Source organism: Saimiri boliviensis, chromosome X, assembly GCF_048565385.1.
Source record: "Saimiri boliviensis isolate mSaiBol1 chromosome X, mSaiBol1.pri, whole genome shotgun sequence".
Lineage (NCBI taxonomy): Eukaryota > Metazoa > Chordata > Mammalia > Primates > Cebidae > Saimiri > Saimiri boliviensis.
This window is the reverse complement of record NC_133470.1, coordinates 12,087,396-12,108,166: the sequence shown is the minus strand read 5'-3', so window position 1 is coordinate 12,108,166 and position 20,771 is coordinate 12,087,396. Positions and strand designations below refer to the sequence as shown.

The following is a 20,771-nucleotide window of genomic DNA, read 5'->3' as shown; positions in this document are numbered from 1 at the left end:
GTCCCAGAGCGATAAGAACCGGCACGGTTCTGCAGTGCCACAGCTGATTACAAACAAAAGGTCTCTCCAATCAGAAGCAAGCGGGAGAGAACTGGCATCCAGAAAAGAGACGCTGTAACCAGACAACCAGGGTGGTGGGCACCCGCGGTCACCCACCCTACCATTGGCAGCATTTAAGAGACAGACGCCCGCGCGTGCTGACGTTGCATCCCGCGCTTGAGGGTGGGGACGACAGAGCGTCACTCTCGGACGTGACCCCAGCGCCTCTTTGTGATTGGCTGCCTCGGGGGCGCGTCCCTTGGGCGCGGACGCCCTAGATTGGTGCTTCCGGACAGAGGGGAGGGACTCCGGCTGCAGCCGCGGGAGGTCCGGACACTGGCGGCCATGGAACTTGCCGGTAAGTACGCGTCTTGCCTCCCCTCTCCAGCGCTCTGGGCCGCTTTTGGATGGGGCTGTTTTGCGCGCGTGGGAGCGTAGCGGGTGGTGGAGGGGGTAAAGCCGACCCGGCTCGAAGCCCGGAAGTGGGGTCGGAGGGTTTCCAGAATAGGTTGGGTCTGAGGGCGCGTTTAAGGCGGACGCGCTGGGTTCCTTGGCTCAGGCAGGTGGGTCGAAGGACTGGTGTCTCCGGAACGCCGGGCCTGAGACCCGCGTCCACTCTCTGGTTGTTTTCCTTCTCTCTTTGGCTCTGGCCAGTCCCTGCCATGAACTCAGCAGGGTCGCTATGTCTAAGCAGAGGCGTTTCCTCCTTGGCCAGAGCGTTCCCCAGCGACCTCTCAGGGAGTCAGGGAGTGAAGCTCAGGCAGTGCCCGGGAATTCTCAGTGGAAGTACCATCCTCTTGACCCACAACTCCTGCCAGGTCTCCCTAAGATTCTTCAGGAGCCTCTACTGCTAATGATTGCCCGGGGCTCGTTGGCCGTGGTCGAGAATTTTACGGTAATATCTTCTTTGCCATTTTAAGTGGCTGCGTGGGAACCTTGGACTAATGACTCAACTTGTCTGGCTTCTCATTTGTAAAGCGAGAGAGATACTCACTAAAGCTTCAAGCCTCATTTTGGCTTTAAGAGATAAGATTCTGCGATTGTGCAGCATATTGAACTTTTATGTCATGAAGATGTTTGGAGTGAAATCCTGGTGGAAGTGGGCAGACTCCTCACAGAACATTGCAGGCTAATGACAAAATTTTAAATGCCATCATTTGGTTCATTACTCACTGTTTTTGCTATCATTCATCTTTTAAAACTGATAGAGCTGGAAGTTCGGGTTTAGGTGACCACAGTAAGAAAATGTTAGTTAAGCCACCAAAAAGTACAAATTTGGGGAATTTCAATATTTGGTAATATTGAATCTTAATTAGTAAATTCAGTTCAACAAACACTTCTGGAGTCTTTCTGAGAGTATATTTAAAATGTAGATGAGGCCGGGCGCGGTGGCTCACACCTGTATGTAATCCCAGTACTTTGGGAGGCCGAGGCTGTTGGATCAGCTGAGGTTAGGAGTTCGAGACCAGCTTGGACAACATGATGAAACCCCCGTCTCTACTAAAAATAACAAAAATTAGCAGGGCATCGTGGCCCGTGCCTGTAATCTCAGCTACTGGGGAGGCTGAGGTGCGAGAATTGCTTGAACGCAGGAGGCAAAGGCTGCCAGTGAGCTGAGATTGCTCCACTGCACACCAGCCTGGGCAACAGTGAGACTGCATCTCAAAAAAAAAAAAGGAGATGAATTTGTTGGAGAGAATAGACAGTTAAGCCTTTGCACACACAATTAATTGGCATTTTCTGAGTTTGCAGGTGAAACTGGAAACTCAGCTTTAGGATGGTTTCTCATTGTATAGTTGAGTTTCTGGAGCATTGGAAATCTCATTTGTAAAGCTGAGGAAGGTTTTGACTAGATATCCAAGATTCTTTTTAGTTTTAGATGTCTAAGAATGTATAATAGTACTAAATATTGAGTGAACATTTCATGTTGATAAGGCTTTAGGGGGCCCCTGAGATAAACATTTCGTACTTTAAATGGAGAAAATGGTCCTAGATACAGCCCATCTCTAGTTTAGTCTTTATTTTTAGACACCACACTGAAGGGAGGGACACTCACTGAGTTTGAAAGGCCTGCATAACTGAAAGAAAAGTTTGAAAAGTGAACGGAGCAGTTAGATAATCACCCTCTTTGTTTTTTGGAGTTTGTTTTGTTTTGTTTTGTTTTTCTGAGATGGAGTCTTGATCTGTTGTCCTGGCTGGAGTGCAGTGGCTCTCAGTCTTGGCTCACTGCAACCTCTGCCTCCTAGGTTCAAGCAATTCTCCTGCCTCAGCCTCCAGAGCAGCTAGGACCACAGGCACCATCACGCCTGGCTAATTTTTGTATTTTTAATGGACATGGGGTTTCATCATGTTGGCCAGGCTGGTCTCGAACTCCTGAGCTCAGGTTATCCACCCACCCTGGTCTCCCAAAGGGCTGAGATTACAGGAGTGAGCCACCACGCCCGGGCCAGAAAATCACCCTCTTTGAATAAGGAAGGAGAAAATGTGGATTGTTCGAAGCATGTGCTCTGGTGACATTTGAGAAAGGTGCTCTCAGAAAGATAGTTCGAGTTCCAGGTTCGTTTTAGTGTAAACCACAAAGCTAATACTAGCAAAATTTTAGGAGATTAAGTGAATCAGTGGCTAAGCTCTAGAGCAGGGTTTGACAAACTTTATGTAAAGGACCAGATGGTAAACATTTTCAGCTCTGGGGGTCATATGGTCTCTGTTGCAGCTATTCTGCTGTTGTAGCACAAAAGTAGCCATTCACATAAATGAATGGGAAAGCCTGTGGTTCTACAAAACTTTACAAAAACAGACAGCGGACCAGTATAACTGGGTTTGAGTCCTGGCCTGTTTTAGTTGTCTTGTTATTTTTTTACTGAACCACCCCCAAACTTAATGATATAAAACAACAGCCATTTTGTTATTTTTCATGATACTGCAGTCAGCTAGGCTCAGCTGGGTGATTCTGTTGGTCTTGCCAGTGGTCACTAGGAGGCTTCATTTACCTGGTAAGCTGGCTGGATGGCTGGGCCTCTGGCTCTTTCCATGTAGTCTCAGAGCTCTTCCTTCTCCATATTGTCTCTACACTGGCCCCTCTAGCACAACAGATGTATTTCTTACATATTGGCTTAGAATATCTAAGAGTGCACAAATGGAAACCACCACACCTCTTTTAGGCTGAGGCCAAAAATGTGCACATCACTTCCACCACCTCCTATGGGCTAAACCAGGTCCAAATGGAAGGGGAAGGGACTAGAGAAAGGCATAAATACCAGGAGGCATGACCACTAATGAAACAGACTGCTATACTGTGTTACTTCTAAGCACCGAAGAACTGAACAAATTTCTTAACCCTTTTAAGTTTTAGACTTTCCATTGATAAGATGGAGTTGATAACTCATAGAGTTTTGGTGAGGCTGCAATAAGATATAGAAGACTCAGCTGGGCACGGTGGCTGACACCTATAGTCTCAGCACTTTAGGAGGCCAAGGTGGGCAGATCATGAAGTCAGGAGTTCGAGACCAGCCTGGCCAATACGGTGAAACCCTGTCTCTACTAAAAATACAAAAATTAGCCGGGTGTGGTGGTGGGCACCTGTAGTCCCAGCTACTCGGGAGGCTGAGGCAGAAGAATTGCTTGAACCTAGGAGGCAGAGGTTGTAGTGAGCCGAGATCATGCCACCGCACTCCAGCCTGGGTGACAAAGCAAGACTCTGTCTCCAAAAAAATAAATTAATTAATTAAAAGATGTAGAAGACTCTTAGCATGTAGTGGCTGATGTATAGTGGCCATTTAATAAGTATTAATAGAAGCTGGTAAAGTGTAATCATAAAAGGGGAAATATATATATATATATATAAATGTGTGTATGTATATGTGTATATATAGTTAATTATTGGAAAAGACTGGTTTGTTAATGTGGCAAACCATGATATGCTGTGGTGTAACAAACTTACTGTTTAAAATTACATGTAGCAGTATTTTTAGGACAAAATTAAGACATTGTAGAACCTGGTTTTGTTGTATGTAAATGCCAAGCAAGTAAACGTCAAATGAGTAAATTGATATGCTTTGTTTTTAATTCTAGGGAAAAGCTAACAAATTTACATTAACATTAAAATAGTATCTATATCTGGATTTGTACTATGAAATGTGTTTGGTTTCTGAGCTGAGATCCTGTTTTACTCTTTTTCAGGTAATAGAGGACACATCTCTTAACTGGGTTGCTCTAAGAACTGATGCCTAAACCATCTCAGCATGGCCTATAGAGGAGTAGGTGGGGATGGCCATCCTGCCTCAGCTACATTCTCTCGGGTTAGCCCTGGAAGTCTTTACACATGTAGAACCCGTACCCATAATATATGCATGGTATCTGACTTTTTCTACCCAAATATGGGAGGTGTGGAAAGCCACATTTACCAGCTCTCTCAGTGCCTGATTGAAAGAGGGCATAAGGTTATAATTGTCACCCATGCTTATGGAAATCGAAAAGGCATCCGTTACCTCACTAATGGCCTCAAAGTCTATTACTTGCCTCTGAAAGTCATGTACAACCAGTCTACAGCCACGACCCTCTTTCACAGTCTGCCATTGCTCAGGTACATATTTGTTCGGGAGAGAGTCACGATAATCCATTCACATAGTTCTTTTTCTGCCATGGCCCATGATGCTCTCTTCCACGCCAAGACAATGGGGCTTCAGACAGTCTTCACGGACCATTCCCTTTTTGGATTTGCTGATGTCAGCTCGGTGCTTACAAACAAGCTTCTAACTGTTTCTCTTTGTGATACAAACCACATCATTTGTGTGTCTTATACTAGTAAGGAAAATACTGTACTAAGAGCAGCACTGAATCCTGAAATAGTGTCCGTCATTCCTAATGCTGTAGATCCTACTGACTTCACTCCAGACCCATTTAGAAGGCATGATAGTATAACTATTGTTGTTGTCAGCAGACTTGTTTACAGAAAAGGTAATGAAATGATAGCTATAATTGCATTGTAGACTTTTTTTCCTTGTAGAAAGCTGTTGAATACTTGTGTATAATGATTGTTTGGCTTTGTTTTATGGTTTTATAATGCAATAAATTATAGCAAAGAAAGTGCTAATAATGGTTTATATATCCAAGAAGAGACATTTTCAGGATGGTGGTGGATGCTGTCCCCCAACCTTTGATGCTTTAATGGTTACTAAAAAAAAAAAAAAAACAGTAACCTGATGCTGTTAAATTTTAGGTCTTTTTAAAAATTAAAACAGCCCTGTAAGTGTGGTAAAGAAGCAAAGGGCAGAGGTCACACATGGCTTTTTTCTTCTGATTACCAAAGTAATGTCTTTTCATTGCAGATATTTTGGAAACTAAGCAAAGCACAAAGATGAAAACTACAATCAGCTGTAACTGTGTTATTCAGAGATACCCTAATAAGTATTTTGATTTATAGCTTTCCTGTCCCTTTTATGTGTATGTACATATACTGAAAATCATTGGGCTTGCTCTGCACGTTACTATACTGTAGCTTGCTTGTTTCATTTAATCATGTATAAGATATTGGCAGGTAAGTAATGAAGAAAAAGGGATTAGATGGCCTGGGATCAGATGATCACTCTATCCTGCTGTGTGATCGAGGAGAAGTTGCTTAACATCTCCAAGTCTCAGTTTTTTTGTTTGTGTAACTTAAGCAACATTGGGAACCTCGCAGGGGTTCAGTGATAGTTCCTATAAAAACATTAGCCTAGTTTGTAAGTGTCTGCTATTATCAAGGAGGTTGTTTTTTCTTTTCTTTTCTTTTTTTTTGAGACAGAAAGAGAGTCTCTCACTGTTGCCCAGGCTGGAGTGCAGTGGCGTGATCTCAGCTCACTGCAACCTCAGCCTCCTGGGTCAAGCAATTCTCCTGCCTCAGCCTCCCTAGTAGCTGGGATTACAGGCACCCGCCACCATGCACAGCTAATTTTTTGTATTTTTAGTAGAGACAGGGTTTCACTATGTTGGCCAGGCTGGTCTCAAACTCCTGACCTCATGATTTGCCCACCTGGGCCTCCCAAAGTGCTGGGATTACAGGCATGAGCCACAGTGCCCGGCTAAGGAGGTTATTTTTAGTACCTCTGCAGCACTTCATGGACGTTGCAGGTGAATGTGTGGAGGCTTGTTTACTAGAAGTCTGACACAGTCTGGTTATAAAAAAAAAAGTGTTTTCTGAGTGCTATTTGAAAACCTGTCCACTAATCAAAAGTGTCATTTATGGCTGGATGCAGTGGCTCATACCTGTAATCCCAGCACTTTGGGAGGCCAAGGCAGGTGGATCACGAGGTCAAAAGATCGAAACCATCCTGGCCATCATGGTGAAACCCTGTCTCTACTAAAAATACAAAAAAAGTAGCTGGGCGTGGTGGCACGTGCCTGTAGTCCCAGGTACTCAAGAGGCTGAGGCAGGAGAATTGCTTGAACCCATGAGGCGGAGGTTGCAGTGAGCTGAGATAGCGCCACTACACTCCAGCCTGGTGACAAAGTTGAGACTCTGTCTCCAAAAAAAGTATCATTTATAGTAGGGAATCATTAAAAAAAAACCCCTTTAAATATTTAATATTTGAATTTAACTCAAAATGTTAATACACACTGAGTTGCCAATAATTTGGTGTAAGACTGCAGACTTTGAGTGCTGGGCCACTGGTTTCACTTGTATCTTGCACACTCGCCTTCACAAAGCATAATCTATCATTGCTACTTCGAGTTTGAGTGGGGCTAGAACTTAAAGGCACATGAAGTTTTATGCTTCAGGAGTTTTAATTTATTTTCAGTGTTATACAGTAGTTTAGGACACCTCTCATCTGCCAAGAACTTTTCTCTGTGACTTTATTGGATTTTTCAAACTGTTCAGCTTAGTTTTTGTAGAAACTCTTTTTGTCGATTTATGTGATACTAAATTACTAAACATGATGACAAGTACAACTGACATCAAACAGGTGTGTGAACAAACACAACTGGTTCTTGATAAGCACTAAACTCATTGGTGTGCCAGTGCGCTATGCAGTAGCCTAAATCTGGATGTGAGCCTTGGTCAGTTTGCATTTGGCACGGAGAACCTTGATTGATCCAACAGTCCATTTAAGTGAAGGTTGGCAAGGAAACTTGCCCTGAACTTCATTTTCTGGTTTTAAGGCAATGACATGCTTTCATTCTTTAATCAGGGACATGTGAACAACTGGCATTCTGTATTCTGAATTCCTCTTGGGACATTAGTGCTATGTTTTTTGTGACTTAGGAAATTGTACCTAATTTATTTTTTAACCAAATAACATATTGCCTTGAGATAGTTAGCTAAGAAAGAGTATGATGCATGTGTGATCAAGGATCAGCAAAATTAACCACCCATACAAAGAGTAAACCTGTTACCTTTACTATACTAATGTGGTATTTTAATCAGCTGAGCTAACTACCAATGGTGTGATGGTATGGCCTTTCCTGTACTCAATTAAGTAACTGAACAGGTATTTATTGAACCCTCTCCGTGTGCCAGGCACCCTGCAAAACGTAACGTTCTGAGAAGGAACAGCCATACCTGTAGCCCAAAAGTGAGTAGTTGTATTAATGGTCCATTCTTTATTAACAGGTTAATTTCCTCAGGAGTTTATTGGACCAGATATCAAAGTCCCACTAGAATGCCTTAAGTGAGAGAGATGATAAATCGAAGTTTTCCTTATTCAGGCTTTTTGGCTGCCTTTTTCCTGAGCCTCCGCTTCCAAGCCTGTTTTGCTCTCAGTCAGGATTTACCAGCACTCTGTGCATGTATAGGCATGCTCACCTGCTTCCTGCTGTAGTGTTAATGACAACCTACATTTATATTCTGCAGTTGGTAAAGCCTGTGCATGGTACAGTACTCATTTGCCTCTCCCAACACCTGTAGGGTAAATGTTATCTACATGAAATTGAGTCTCAGGGTAAGTAACTCATCCAGGTTACATAGTAGGTAACCAAGATGACACACATGAGTCCAGCTTTTCTTGAGTTAAGGCCTCCTCTTCCTCCACCCATGCCCAGCCACTAATATCCTAGGTATAAGATCAGAAGGTTCTTAAAAATATTGTTAAACTGAACTTTAAAAGCACTTTGAATCAGATTTTCATTGTCTGTTTTGTGTTCATATGGCAGTCGAAAGTCTCTAGGTTCCATTGTGTTACTCTTCTTGGAGGGTTCAGAGTAATTTTTTTTATAGTCATGGAAAAAGCCTTTATTCTTAGAATAAGAACATAGATCATTGGTAATAGTAATCAGTTCCATTTCTTATAAGATAGTTGTCAGGATTAAATGGCATCATCAATTTAAAGTATACTGCCTATCATAGTAAGCACTCAGTTACTGTTAGCTCTTATAATCACTTATGACTGTTGCTCTGTGTTGTTTTTTGTTTGTTTGAAGAATGGGCTCTTAAGCTTGTATGAGAAAGAAAAGGGTGAGGAAGAAAATGGATTGAAGAAATTATAGGAGACTAAATGTTAAAAATCATTAAACTACTTTCTGGTTTATCTAGAAATCTAATCGATAGATTTGGTAGTAGACTTCAAACAAAGATAGCTATGATTGTAATAAGCCTTCATATTCAGAAAAGCTGTGTGTGAATTTTTAATATATACAATAATAGTTTGAAAGTACTAGCAGAGTTTACTTAATGAATTCTACTTTGTATAATTTAATAAAAATGACCCTATGTATATATATCATTTCTCCTGTCATCTATTTTATAACTGATCTGCCTATTTCGGGTGGAAGATTAATGTAAGAAATACAATTCTTATGTGTGTATGCATTTTTTAAATTTAACTTAGCTCTAGGTGGATTATTGTACATTTACTTTTACTTTTGAATATGTATGATTTGTAATTGTTAATGAACTAGATTCTCAAATAGTGTTGACATTGTTGTGACTTTGGATAGCCACTCACTTTTTGAGACTAATAGGGCATGATTTACTTTATTGTTTCCTATTACCTGAGATTGTGTTTACATATTATAAGAAAATCATTTTGGAGAAAAAAAGGAACCATGATGCATCCTTTTGTTCTATGGACTGTAATGATCTGACAGGTGATGCCCTGCCACCTTTATTTACCCCCATTCCGGGAAAGTGGGCTATAGCTGGTTCGAACTTAAATTTTGCTAATACTGTACTGTTTACTGCAAAATTTTCTGTACCAGCTACATTTTAAACAAAGTGGAGGCAGCAGTTAGATTTTGTTGCTTAGCCTTTTCTTGTACAGTAAGTGGAATCACAGACTGATAGACTCTTATAGCTGAGACCGGGAGTGGTGGCTCACGCCTATAATCTTAGCACTTTTGGAGGCCGAGGCGGGCGGATCACAATGTCAGGCGATTGAGACCATCCTGGCCAACATGGTGAAACCCTGTCTCTACTAAAATACAAAAAACTATCCAGGCATGGTGCTATGTACCTGTAGTCCCACCTACTTGGGAGGCTGAGGCAGGGGAATTGCTTGAACCTGGGTGGTAGAGATTGCAGTGAGCCGAGATCGTGCCACTGCACTCCAGCCTGGTGACAGAGCCAGACTCTGTCTCAAAAAAACAAACAAAAAAAAGAGTTTTATAGCTAAAAGAGACCCTAACTTTAGGTACATAGGTATCTTTATTTTATAGATCATGAAACTTCCCATGATCCAAGGGCTTGCTGGTAAAAAGCTGGGACAAGACTCAGATCTCGAGTCAGCTCCTGCTCTGGAGAAAATGAACTCAAACCTTAGCCACCTTAAATTTACCTTTTTTAGAAGTAGGCAGTATGTAAAAACATAAGTGAATAAATTAAAGAATAGTCTGTTGAGATGAAGCAATAGTCCATATTTTGGGGGTGTGGAAGGTAATGTATGTCAAGGTCCATATCTTCAAGAATTGCAACTCTTGGGAGACCACTGGCACTTCGTGAACAATTCCGCTCTCCTGGAAATTTTTTTTTTTTTTTTTTTTTTTTTTGAGACAGAGTTTCGCTCTTGTTACCCAGGCTGGAGTGCGATGGCGCGATCTCGGCTCACTGCAACCTCTTTTTCCTGGGTTCAGGCAATTCTCCTGCCTCAGCCTTCTGAGTAACTGGGGTTACAGGCACGTGCCACCATGCCCAGCTATTTTTTGTATTTTTAGTAGAGACGGGGTTTCACCATGTTGACCAGGATGGTCTCGATCTCTTAACCTCATGATCCACCCGCCTTGTCCTCCCAAAGTGCTGGGATTACAGGCTTGAGCCACCGCGCCCGGCCCTGGAAAAGTTTTAAGAGAGTTTCTCTCCTTTATGGAGTGCATAGCTAATACTTTTCAAAATGAGTGGATTCTCAGTTGTTCTGATGAATTTTTTTAAGTTTGAATATTAATATCTCCAACATTCAACTTTATATTTTCAGGGACTGATTTGCTTAGTGGTATAATACCTGAACTCTGTCAGAAATATCCAGATTTAAATTTCATAATTGGAGGAGAGGGACCAAAGAGAATCATTTTGGAAGAAGTTCGGGAAAGATACCAGCTACATGACAGGTATTGATGAATTTCATGTTGTCTTGAGGGAGAAGATGTCAGTTATCTCTGTTTGGTTTTAACTGCATGCCTGCTTTACATGTGCTGCTTCTCCCACAAGTAATTTATACACACACACACACACACACACACACACACATAATTGATATAAATCTAATGCAAGGACTGTTTTTAAATTTTTTATATAAAATAGGAAACCTAGTTAAAGAATTCACAATTTTATTTTTTCCATTAGCCCAATATTATTTGACTTTGGGGAGCCATTGTTGGAGGCACCGTGAAAGGCACAAACAACTGCTTTAACTGGAAGCATTTGCAGATTTCCAGGGCATACTGTTTAGTTATTTAAATAACAGGGCTCAAATCATGTAAATTGCGCTGCATAAACAGATTTAGACAGGTCTCTTCCTCAATAACTTACATAACACAAGACATGTACATGTGAAGCATCAATTTAAATAAAAGCCATTTTCCTGTTTAGAAATGGCAACAACATTTAATTATCAAAGTTTATTAATATTACATGCAGACTAGTTTTGGAGAATATTAAGTTTGATATGCGTAACAAAAGTTAGAAATATGTTAGCTGTGTGAGTTTTAAGCCAACTACTTTATAAGGCTGTTTGTGTTTGGTTATACTAATATTTTGAGGTGAGAAATGTTAGCAGTCAATAAGAATTTAAGTGTGATATAAATAGCAGACTTGGTTTATAAATTAAATTTCTTTTGTAGCATGAGTTTTCACTTCCTTCTTTCTTCCCCTCTCTTTTGAAAAATCAGGGTGCGTCTTTTGGGAGCTTTAGAACACAAGGATGTTAGAGATGTCTTAGTTCAAGGACATATTTTTCTTAATACCTCCCTTACTGAAGCATTCTGCATGGCGATTGTGGAAGCAGCCAGTTGTGGTTTACAGGTAAAAAGCATTAAGGGCATACATGGGGTTTCTGTATATTTTGAAAAATAATAAGACACATTCCATAATAATGTTTTAACTGTTTTTGATGATTATGGTGAACCATATGTTCTTTCTTTCTTTTTAAGGTTGTTAGTACCAAGGTTGGTGGTATTCCTGAGGTGCTTCCCGAAAACCTTATTCTTTTATGTGAGCCTTCAGTAAAATCTTTGTGTGAAGGACTGGAAAAAGCGATTTTCCAACTGAAGTCAGGGACATTGCCAGCTCCAGAAAATATCCATAACATAGTAAAGACTTTCTACACCTGGAGGAATGTTGCGGAAAGAACTGAAAAGGTATGTCATATGCTGAGAAAAGATTGTGTCTGAACTCTTACTTGATGTTTCCCTTACACATTTGCTTTTTCTTACATACAGGTTTACCATTTCTGTTCTATTACTTAAGTTGATGAAATCTCTTCCAGATAAAAAGAAGCAGATTTTGGTACACACACTGGGCTAAGTGTCTAGTCAAATTATTGCATTCAACATTTGAAAATAGCAATAATACAGCCTAGCCCCCTCATTAAACTGGGCATGAAGAAGTTACAAAGTTTTCTAAAAGTCACAATGGTCCTGGTGCGGTGGCTCACGCTTGTAATCCCAGCACTTTGGGAGGCTGAGGTGGGTAGATCATGAGGTCAAGAACTCGAGACCAGGCCGGGCGCGGTGGCTCAAGCCTGTAATCCCAGCACTTTGGGAGGCCGAGGTGGGTGGATCACGAGGTCAAGAGATCGAGACCACCCTGGTCAACATGGTGAAACCCCATCTCTACTAAAAAATACAAAAAATTAGCTGGGCATGGTGGCGCGTGCCTGTAATCCTAGCTACTCAGGAGGCTGAGGCAGGAGAATTGCCTGAACCCAGGAGGCGGAGGTTGCAGTGAGCCGAGATCACGCCATTGCACTCTAGCCTGAGTAACAAGAGCGAAACTCCGTCTCAAAAAAAAACCAAAACTCGAGACCATCCTGGCCAACGTGGTAAAACCCTGTCTCTACTAAAAATACAAAAATTAGCGAGGCGTGGTGGCGTGTGCCTGTAATCCCAGCTACTCAAGAGGCTGAGGCAGGAGAATCGCTTGAACTCAGGAGGCGGAGGTTGCAGTGAGCCGAGATTGCACCACTGCACTGCTGACTGGTGACAGAGCGAGACTGTATTAAAAAAAAAAGTTGCAATGAGTAGAGATGAGTATTAAATTTTCTCTTAGATATTTTCTTGAAGCTGTTGATAATTCTAAAGCAAACAACTTTATTAGGAAATACATGGTTTTGCTGATTGCAGCAACTTTATAACTTGTGAATATTTAATTCAGGCTACTTTCTAAACCTCTTGCAGCCCTTTTGCTAACTACTGTGATTTTCTCCAGGAAAACGATTTTTGCATCTTTGGGCTGATTGAGAACCTAGTAAGCTAGAATTCAAAATGTACATGACAAAAGTGAGAAAAATCACAAATAAAAAGCAGCAACAGAGAATTTCCAGAAGGATGGGTATAGGAAATACATTAACAACCTTAGATAGGAGATTATAGTTGGGGGAAATGCTTCCTGAATTTGAATTAGGAACTGCTTTTATTTTCAGTTCCATCCTTTACGTGCTTTTCATGGCATTCTCTGCCTCATGCTTATTACCATGTAACAAGCTGAACAGAAACAACTCAGCTTCTTAGTGTGTAGAAACTGAACCAGAAAAATAACCAGGTAGAACATGGAGAAGGTAGTAGCTTAGACTAATGCTACCAATGTTATATTCAGTGGAGCAGTGAGTTTTTAGCCTGAAGTAGATAGAAAGTTGGAGCTGAGGAGACTAGCTCTTTACTGTAAGGCTTTCTTTCTTGGTTTGAATGATGAATTCCAGTGTATAAGATGAACTCATATGAATGGAAGTTCTAAAAACTTATCTCTAAAAATTGTCATATACATTTTCCATTGAAACATGAGCTATTTGCAATAGTGAAACATTTTTTATGAAGCATTTTGAGACATTCTGAACTTCTACAAGTCTTGTACTATCTCCCCGATATGAAACGTGGGAAGTTGGAGTCTAGCGCTTAACTGCTGGGAGTGCATGTTAGAGTCCCCTGGGCAGTCTTTTCAGACTCTCTCTACTCCGTCTTTATGTCCCCCTGCCTCCCCAACCACTCCCTAGATTCCAATGTGATCCTTTAGGAGCAAAGATAGAATTAGGGGTGTAATTGGTAGGGCTGTTTGGTTAGACAGGGCATTTTGATGATGCCATCCTGATCTTCACTCCCTTTGAGTACCATGGCACTGTAAGTTGTGACTTGACCTTCTTGCCTGACATCATATAAACCTCAGAAGCCTGAGCCATTGTATAAGTTAACGGGGAAAGAACTAGGTCAGGCGCAGTGGCTCCATGCCTATAATTCCAGCACTTTGGGAGGCCGAGGCGGGTGGATTGTGAGGTCAAGAGTTCGAGACCAGCTTGGCCAATATGGTGAAACCTCTCTCTACTAAAAATATAAAAATTAGCCAGGTGTGGTGGTGCATGCCTGTAGTCGCAGCTACTCAGGAGGCTGAGGCAGAAGAATCACTTGCACCCGGGATGTGGAAGTGGCAGTGAGCAAGATCACGCCACTGCACTTCAGCCTGGGCGACAAAGCCTCTGTCTCAAAAAAAAAAAAAAAAAAAAAAAAAAAAAGATGATGGTTTGTCAGCATATATTAAAGGGGCTATGTGGGATTTTTTTGGTAACCACATTTTTCTTTTACTTATATTTAACGTAATAGTAAAGCATCTTTTTTTTTTTTTTTTTTTTTTTTTTACTATTATTCTTTGGTGGTTTATAGTACTGTTTTAGAAAAAAGTAAATCCTTGTCTATAATGGATTGTCATCCCTAACATTTTCTTCATAGTAGTAAGTTGTTATTTTATCACTTAAAACCATAAGTACATTAATTTACCTGAAATAAAACTGGACAAAAAGATTAGTTTGTAATTACTCTTTTAACCTGATGACATTTTATGTCAATTCCTCCTTCTTAGTTTAACTGTGCTATTTTTTAAACTGATAATGACAGTAATTTGGAGTTCATGCTGTAAACATACTTTTTCAATTGCAATTCACCAGTCTCGGCATAATTTTCAACATAATTCTCATTAAAATGTTTGTATTCAGAATGTCCTCAGGGTAAAATAGCTGGATGAAAACGCCATACCTTCAAGGGCCGTTGACCTATACAACACGCACTGCATGTTATAACTTTCTTGAGTTCAAAAGGAGACGCTTTACAGGTCTGATATATGAGACTGAGCACGAGTAATACTCAGATTACAAAACATGAATGTTGGCCCATTTGATGTGTTCTGAACAAGTATGCTTAAAGATCTTTTTTTTTTTTATATTTTAGAGCTTAGTATTTAACTGTTTTAAAAAGCAAGCCTCCTACTTCCAGTTCTCAGCAAAAAGCGTCATTTCATTTGCCAACGTTTGACCTATGCTATCTACTGAAATTTCCTCTGTCTCTTTATTTTATTTGAAATCCACGAAATGTTTCTGTATGTCTTTACCATCCATGCTCAGTACCATGTATACTGTAGCCTCATGCGGCTGTTGAAAGAACAGCCTCTGTATTCCCAGAAGCATGCTAGATTGTACCTTTCTGCTCATGGTTGATGTCTCCCAGATGCCGTTGAGACCTATCTCAGCTTAGTCAAGGAATCTTCAAAGGCAAATCCTGCTTCACTACTGGTAAATTAAATATTGACTCTACAGTGGTGACCCCAAAAGCTGTTCAGACTTTGCAGGACTTTGGAATTCTAGTAGTTGGCTAAGTTGATGGTGACTTCCTAGGGGAGAGGGACTGTGGCCTATTCTTTGTATTACCCAGCTTCTAGCCTGGTGTCTTGCCCAGAATAAGTACCCAATAAGTTTTGAATCAAATGGCAATAATTATTGTGATTAAGTTCATTAAGGATATCATTACTATGACAACGACAATAACAAAACACAAGCAACTTTCGTTTGCATTTGTTTATAAAATGTTCCTGCAGGATCGGGTCGCTGCTTATCATGGGATGGGTGATGGGGTGATGGGTGAAAGCACTTGGCTTCTCTCCCTCCAGGTATATGACCGGGTATCAGTGGAAGCTGTGTTGCCAATGGACAAACGACTGGACAGACTTATCTCTCACTGCGGCCCAGTAACAGGCTACATCTTTGCTTTGTTGGCTGTTTTCAACTTCCTCTTCCTCATTTTCTTGAGATGGATGACTCCAGATTCTGTCATTGATGTTGCAGTAGATGCCACTGGGCCACGGGGTGCCTGGACTCATAAATATTCTCACAGTAAAAGAAGGGGTCGGAATAGTGTGATATCTAAAACCAGGTAGAAGAAAGCCTCGATTGTGAGATTTTAAACATTTGTAATAGCTCTATTAAGACTATGGAAAATAACCTTGATTTTGGGTTTTTTTTGTTTTTTTTAAAGTTAATTTAGTAAGTTATGCTACCTCTATATCATTCAATGTTTTCTGTTGAGGAAAGATAAAAACTTATGCAATTCCTGAGTGTAAAACTTCTTGCACTTACTTAAAATTTAGGAGAGAACATTTAAGCCACTCAGGTATGAAATTTTTCAGACTATTGAAATCCCTGTAGCAGAGATGTTTAACATTATATTTTGAGAGCTTTGGGTGCTGAAGGGCCAAATGTTTTCTGGGCATTTTTTGGCCAGTTTTTAATGCTGTACCATTAGACACTCACCAGATGTTTACAAGTTTTCTTTAGGGAAGTAAAACAATTATATGAACTATTTTAAGTCATGTTCATATACATTTGTTAGACATCTAAGTCATGTCTTTAAGCATTTATTAGGTTCACTCAGTAGGTGTTACATAGAATTATCAGGCTCCTTGAGTAAGATAGTCCATCAGTTACCAGCACATTTTGAGCACCTGCTCTGTGTAGAATTTTGAACTAGATGCTTCCCGCTGTTAAGGACCAGGGGTGTATTCACTCTTTGTTTACCATTTAGATGGCTTACTTAATCATAGTCATGGTTGACATGAGATAGTTAAATATCCAACATGCCAAAAATGCTCATGCCAGTTAATGCCAGGAAAAAAATAACCGACATACTACTAGTACTTCTTTGATCCTGTTGTATGCATTCTCCTGGATAGAGCCTTCATCTTCAGTTGTGTTTATGAAGATATTTTTTGCTTTTTAAATACTGGGGACCGAGATCACTGTTGATAGTGCAGAGAAACCCTCCATATTTGTCAGTGCATAATTGAGTTTTCTGTAAATGCCTCCGTGTTTTCTGAGCAGAATGTATGAGGTATGCCATCATCCCAAAACCAGCTGCTACCCTGTCCTTTTAATGTAAGTCACTCCCCTTCACTGTGGCCTCACTGATGTCTGATAAGTATTGTCAGTGTGCAAAAGGCTTTACTTCAGAATGTTTTATTTATAGCAAACCAAGTTGAAAATTTTAGGAACAGTCTTTGTGGGTGTATGTTATTAACTGTAATTATTGTTGCCCAGAGCCATGGGTTTTTTAACCCCAAATTATCCACATGGTGTGTATTATTAATTCTTTGAACTCTTGAGGTTTTTGTGAGAAAAGGACTGTGAATTCAAAATAATTAGGCACTTGTGTGTGTACTACATATATTCTGACAGTGTTGTGATTCTGTATAGGATTTTTTTAAATGATAACATTCACAAAATTTATTACTTTTTAAAAAATAACATGCCTATTAACTGGTTGCACTGATATAAACGAAATATATTTGTGTTCTGTTTGTACTAAAATGCAAAAGCAAGAGTGCAATTTTTAAAATCTAGAAGTTAGGGATTCTTTTGTTGGAGAAAAATGGACTGATCTAAACCATTCAGTCTTACTGGGATTTTTATGCATAGAAACTCACATATAAACATGAAGTAAACAGTGCCAATATTCATGGTAAAGTGAGAAACTTTAATATTTGGCACTTATTTATTCTAGCTCAACAGGTTTTAAAGGCACACCACCATTTTTTCCTTTTTGCTTAATTTTTTAAAATTGTCATTTAATTCTTAAATTGTCATTTATTTGAGATGGAAAGAAAAGCTAAAGTTAGTTGCCTTTGCATGTAAAATATGTAATTTGCAAATGAAAATTATGTTTCTTTTTTTTTTAACAAATGGAAGTAAATTTGTTTTACATAAATCTTAATTTTCAACCTTCCTGGATACCTTGTCACTGTCAGTGTTGAACTGGTCAGTATGTGGAAACACATTGCTCTACCTTGCTACTTACGTTGATTTTAAAGTGAATTTACAATGATGAGAAATTTGTGAAAAATACATGGTATTTCTTTTGATGTTTCAAAAGGTTGCCCATGAAAAACTGATTTGTTAAAACATGCTACATGTCCAAAAATAAAGACCAGAATGACATTTTGATAATTTTCTGCGTTTGTCTTATTTTATGAACAGACTATTACTTCTAGTGGAACAGGCTGTCCTTGCCCCCGACACTTTCTTTTTCAGTGCAATTTGGATGTGTTGCTTGGACTATTAGTAAAACAAGAAATACCCTTTGGGTGATGAATTACTCTGTCATTTTTTGTTTCTAGAACATCTGCTCTCTCTTACTTATGGAATAGCAAGTTCAATTGTGCCTTTGTTTCCTTACCCAAATAAGCCCTTGTTTTTCACTGCCCTAGCATTATCATGTAAGACAAAGGAAAACAACTACAAGCTATATTGCGTATGTGAGCTGCATAATTATACTTTCTACTTTGCCAGTTATTTTAAGAGAAATTTGAATTTTGACTTCATTTATAGCAAGGTTGTCCAACCTGCAGCTCAGGATGGCTTTATATGCAGCCCAGTGCAGATTGGTAAACTTTCTTAAAACATTGTGAGACTTGGCTGGCACAGTGGCTGATGCCTGTAATCCCAGCCCTTTGGGAGGCCGAGGCGGGTAGATCACGAGATCAGGAGTTAGTGACCAGCCTGACCAACATGGTGAAGCCCGACTCTACTAAAAATACAAAAATTAGTCGGGCGTGGTGTCACATGCCTGTAATCAGCTACTCAGGAGGCTGAGGGAGGAGAATAGCTTGAACCAGGTAGGCGGAGCTTGTGGTGAGCTGATAGAGCACCATTGCACTCCAGCCTGGGCAATAAGAGTGAGACTGTCTCAAAAAAAAACAAAAAACAAACAAAAAGTTATGAGACTTTTTTTTTTTTTTTAGCTTATTAGCTATTGTCAGTGTATTATTTTTTGTTTTTTGAGATGGAGTTTCACTCTTGTTGCCCAGGCTGGAGTGCAATGGCACAATCTTGGTTCACTGCAACCTCCACTTCCCAGGTTCAAACAATTCTCCTACCTTAGCCTCCTGATTAGCTTGGATTACAGGTACCCGCTACCACGATTGGCTAATTTTGGTATTTTTAGTAGAGATGGGGTTTCGCCATGTTGGCCAGGCTGGTCTCTAACTCCTGACCTCGTGGTCTGCTGTTAGTGTATTTTTTTTTTTTTGAGATGGCGTCTGGGTCTGTTGCCAGGCTGGAGTACAGTGGTGCAATCTCAGTTCACTGCAACCTCTGCCTCCCAGGTTCAAGCAATTCTCCTGCCTCAGCCTCCTGAGTAGCTGGGACTACAGGTGTGTGCCACCACACTCAGCTAATTTTTGTATTTTTAATGGAGATGGGGTTTCACCATGTTGGCCAGGATGGTTTCGATCTCTTAACCTCAGGTGATCCCCCCCAGCTCAGCCTCCCAAAGTGCTGGGATTACAGGCGTGGGCCACTGTGCCCAGCCTGTTAGTGTATTTTATGTGCGGCCCAAGACAATTCTTTCCAATGTGGCCTATGGAAGCCAAAAGATTGGACATTCCTGAGTTAGTTTCTCCCACCCCTTTTGGGGGAAACAGTAGAAAGCAGTCACCTATGTTTATATTTTGATTTATCTTACACCAAAACTTATTTTTGGCAAAGTCAAGATAGTATAGGTCTGTGTTTACTTTTATAAAGTATTTTTAAAGCCTCTTTATCCATCTCTGCATTCCCAAATGATTGTGGCTAGATGTTAAATTGTATCATCCTGTAGCTGGATTTTTTAATATAAAATTATGAAAAAGTTCTATCTAGAAATTGATTTGTTGCCTGTAGTACTTGGGGGAATTGATTTTACTTTATCCTATATCATTTCTATTTGAGTATGGCTCAGTGGTTCTCAACTAGGGTTTGGGGGGACAGTTTTGTTTCCAAGGGGACATCTGGTAATGTCTGGTTGTTACTAATAGATGGGGGTGGGGCATTGGCATCAAGTGAGTAGAGGTCAGGGTTGCTGCCAAGCATTCCACAGTGCTCTGGTTCATCCCAATACAATGTAGGTCACTGGTCTGACATGACTAAATGATTGCCTACTTAGAGTATGATTGAAGAAAGAGATATGAAAAGGACTAAAAGAGTTGTATTTATGTGCTTTCATAAACTGACATTCCACCAGGTAATATAAGCTCAGTAAAGTAAATATTACGTTAATATCTGTTCCTTGAGAGTGAAGATAACTCAAGGTCTTTATAGTGCTCTGATACACTGAACTGGATGACCTGCATGTTGTGGCTTAAGGTTGTATTCCTACATGTCACCTTTTTAATGTAGTGAAACAGTTCTTAACTGGGCAGTCATTCTTTTTTTTTGCATTTTAGGTTTTGGGGTACATGTGAAGAACATGCAAGATTGTTGCATAGGTACACAACATGGCAGTGTGGTTTGCTGCCTTCCTTCCCCTCACCTGTATCTGTCATTTCTCCCCATGCTATCTCTTCCCACCTCCCCACCCCCCCGTCCCTCCCCCATTTCCCACCAATGGACCCCAGTGTGTAGTGCTCCCCTCCCTGTGTCCATGTGTTCTCATTGTTCAACACCCGCCTATGAGCGAGAACATGCGGTGTTTGATTTTCTGCTCTTGTGTCAGTTTGCTGAGAATGATGGTTTCCAGGTTCATCCATGTCCCTACAAAAGACATGAACTCATCGTTTTTGATGGCTGCGTAATATTCCATGGTGTATATGTACCACATTTTCCCTATCCAGTCTATCATTGATGGGCATTTGGGTTGGTTCCAGGTCTTTGCTATTGTAAATAGTGCTGCAATGAACATTCGTGTTTCAACTGGGCAGTCATTCTAATTTGCCTGCATGCTAAGAGAAATCCCCCCTTTTTTTTCTAAGGTGGAGTTTCATTCGTTTCCCAGGCTGGAGTGCAATGGCATAATCTCGGCTCACCACAACCTCTGCCTCCCAGGTT

General features: G+C 40.4%; 1 protein-coding gene across 2 annotated transcripts; it reads left to right on the top strand.

The window, feature by feature from the left end:
• The first annotated feature begins 274 nt into the window (after positions 1-274).
• Positions 275-17,920, top strand: PIGA (phosphatidylinositol glycan anchor biosynthesis class A). 2 transcript variants are annotated; one of them, XM_074392177.1, is made up of 7 exons: positions 275-397; positions 755-934; positions 4,219-4,995; positions 10,419-10,551; positions 11,332-11,464; positions 11,593-11,799; positions 15,587-17,920. In XM_074392177.1, exons 3-7 carry the CDS (start codon positions 4,281-4,283, stop codon positions 15,851-15,853), a joined length of 1,455 nt encoding a protein of 484 aa, XP_074248278.1. In that variant the 5' UTR covers positions 275-397; positions 755-934; positions 4,219-4,280; the 3' UTR covers positions 15,854-17,920. The 2 variants fall into 2 exon arrangements, with proteins under 2 accessions (XP_074248278.1, XP_003920389.1); XM_003920340.2 differs by lacking the exon at positions 755-934.
• The last annotated feature ends 2,851 nt before the right edge of the window (positions 17,921-20,771 follow it).

Excerpts from the sequence above, each read along its gene's own strand:
- PIGA (XM_003920340.2), top strand. The coding sequence starts at position 4,281 with ATGGCCTATAGAGGAGTAGGTGGGGATGGCCATCCTGCCTCAGCTACA. Across the intron at positions 10,552-11,331 it reads AGATACCAGCTACATGACAG|GGTGCGTCTTTTGGGAGCTT; the intron begins GTATTGATGAAT and ends TTGAAAAATCAG. Across the intron at positions 11,800-15,586 it reads TTGCGGAAAGAACTGAAAAG|GTATATGACCGGGTATCAGT; the intron begins GTATGTCATATG and ends CTCTCCCTCCAG.